This window comes from Rutidosis leptorrhynchoides, chromosome 3, assembly GCF_046630445.1.
Source record: "Rutidosis leptorrhynchoides isolate AG116_Rl617_1_P2 chromosome 3, CSIRO_AGI_Rlap_v1, whole genome shotgun sequence".
NCBI lineage: Eukaryota > Viridiplantae > Streptophyta > Magnoliopsida > Asterales > Asteraceae > Rutidosis > Rutidosis leptorrhynchoides.
In genome coordinates, this window is record NC_092335.1 from 485723831 (window position 1) to 485725240 (window position 1410).

At 37.0% G+C, this 1410-nt stretch overlaps 1 protein-coding gene across 1 annotated transcript; it reads right to left on the reverse strand.

The window, feature by feature from the left end:
• Positions 1 to 236: 236 nt before the first annotated feature.
• Positions 237 to 971, reverse strand: LOC139901739 (secreted RxLR effector protein 161-like). Its single transcript, XM_071884417.1, has one exon. It carries the CDS (start codon positions 969 to 971, stop codon positions 237 to 239), a length of 735 nt encoding a protein of 244 aa, XP_071740518.1.
• Between the last annotated feature and the right edge of the window lie 439 nt (positions 972 to 1410).

The following is a 1410-nucleotide window of genomic DNA, read 5'->3' on the forward strand; positions in this document are numbered from 1 at the left end:
ATTGAAAATTATTTCCCCAATTAACTGGAGCAGGACCCCATACATCAGAATGAATTAAAGCAAAAGGTACATCTTTTCTAGTTATTAGAAAATAATTCTCTCCACAATTGCGAGAGTGATTTCATTAATAGTTATAATATAATACATAACTTGGAGAGAAAGATAAATACAATTATATGGAAAGTGTATCTATAGTAAAAACTAAAACTTGTTCTCTAAGTATGTGATCGTAGCCGTTACGTAATCTTGTCTCTAATATCCCCCCTCAAGCGAAGAGGTGGGGGACCAACAAGGAGCTTGGTGTGAAAAGTTTTGAACAATGGACGAGGCAAGCTCTTTGTGAAAATATCAGCAACTTGGAGTGTTGTGGGAACAAATTTTATATATAAACAACAGGATGAAATTAGTTCCCACATAAAGTGATAGTCAATATCAATATGCTTGGATCGTTTGTTCGAAATAGGATTTTGACTTAAGAAGATTGCACTTTTATTGTCACACAAAATAGTGGGACGATCGGGAGGTAAAACATGCAACTCGTGAAAAAGATGTGTGATCCAATTTATTTCGGCAACAGTGTTCGCAACTGCCCTATATTCCAACTCACAACTAGAACGAGCAACCGTAGGTTGTTTCTTTGAACTCCAAGAAACCAAATTACCACTAAAGAAAACCGAATAACCATAAGTTGAGCATCGTGTCTCAATGCAACGTGCCCAGTATGCGTCTGAATAACCAAGCAAAGTTGGTTTCGTGGCATGTGAAAACTGAAGACCATAGTGAATAGTTCCGTTAACATAGCTTAAGATACGCTTGATAGCTTGAAAATGATCAGTTGTTAGAGCATGAAGAAATTGACTTACCTGATTTACTGCATAAGAAAGATCAGGACAAGTTATAGTGAAGTACTGGAGGGCACCAACAAGAGTTCGATATTGTGTTGGGTCCGAATAAGGCATGCCCTGAGTCATAAAATTCTCAGCCGCGGACAAGGGGTGGCAACGGGCTTTGCATCAAGGAGTTTGGCTCGACTGAGAATATCACAAGCATACTTTGTCTGACTAAGAAAAAGACCAGAATCCAAATAAAGTACCTCAAGCCCCAAAAAATAACTACGTTGACCAAGGTATGTGATGGCAAATTCATCATGTAACCGTGATGTGTCAAAAGTGTGTGCAATAGTGCTTAACTTATCTTTCAAATTTTAAATTTATAAAACCTTTTATTAATACACTTTAACACCCTAACAAGCAACAAAACCCGGTCAGATGTAGTATTTTAAGTTATCGTCCCAAGAGAGCGTAGATGCGGATAAGAGTTGTTTTATTATTTAATTTGTAAGACCCAAATAATTGTTGTACAGATTGTAAATAGAGTACATAAAGTGTGGGCTGCAGTGTGTATTTAAAC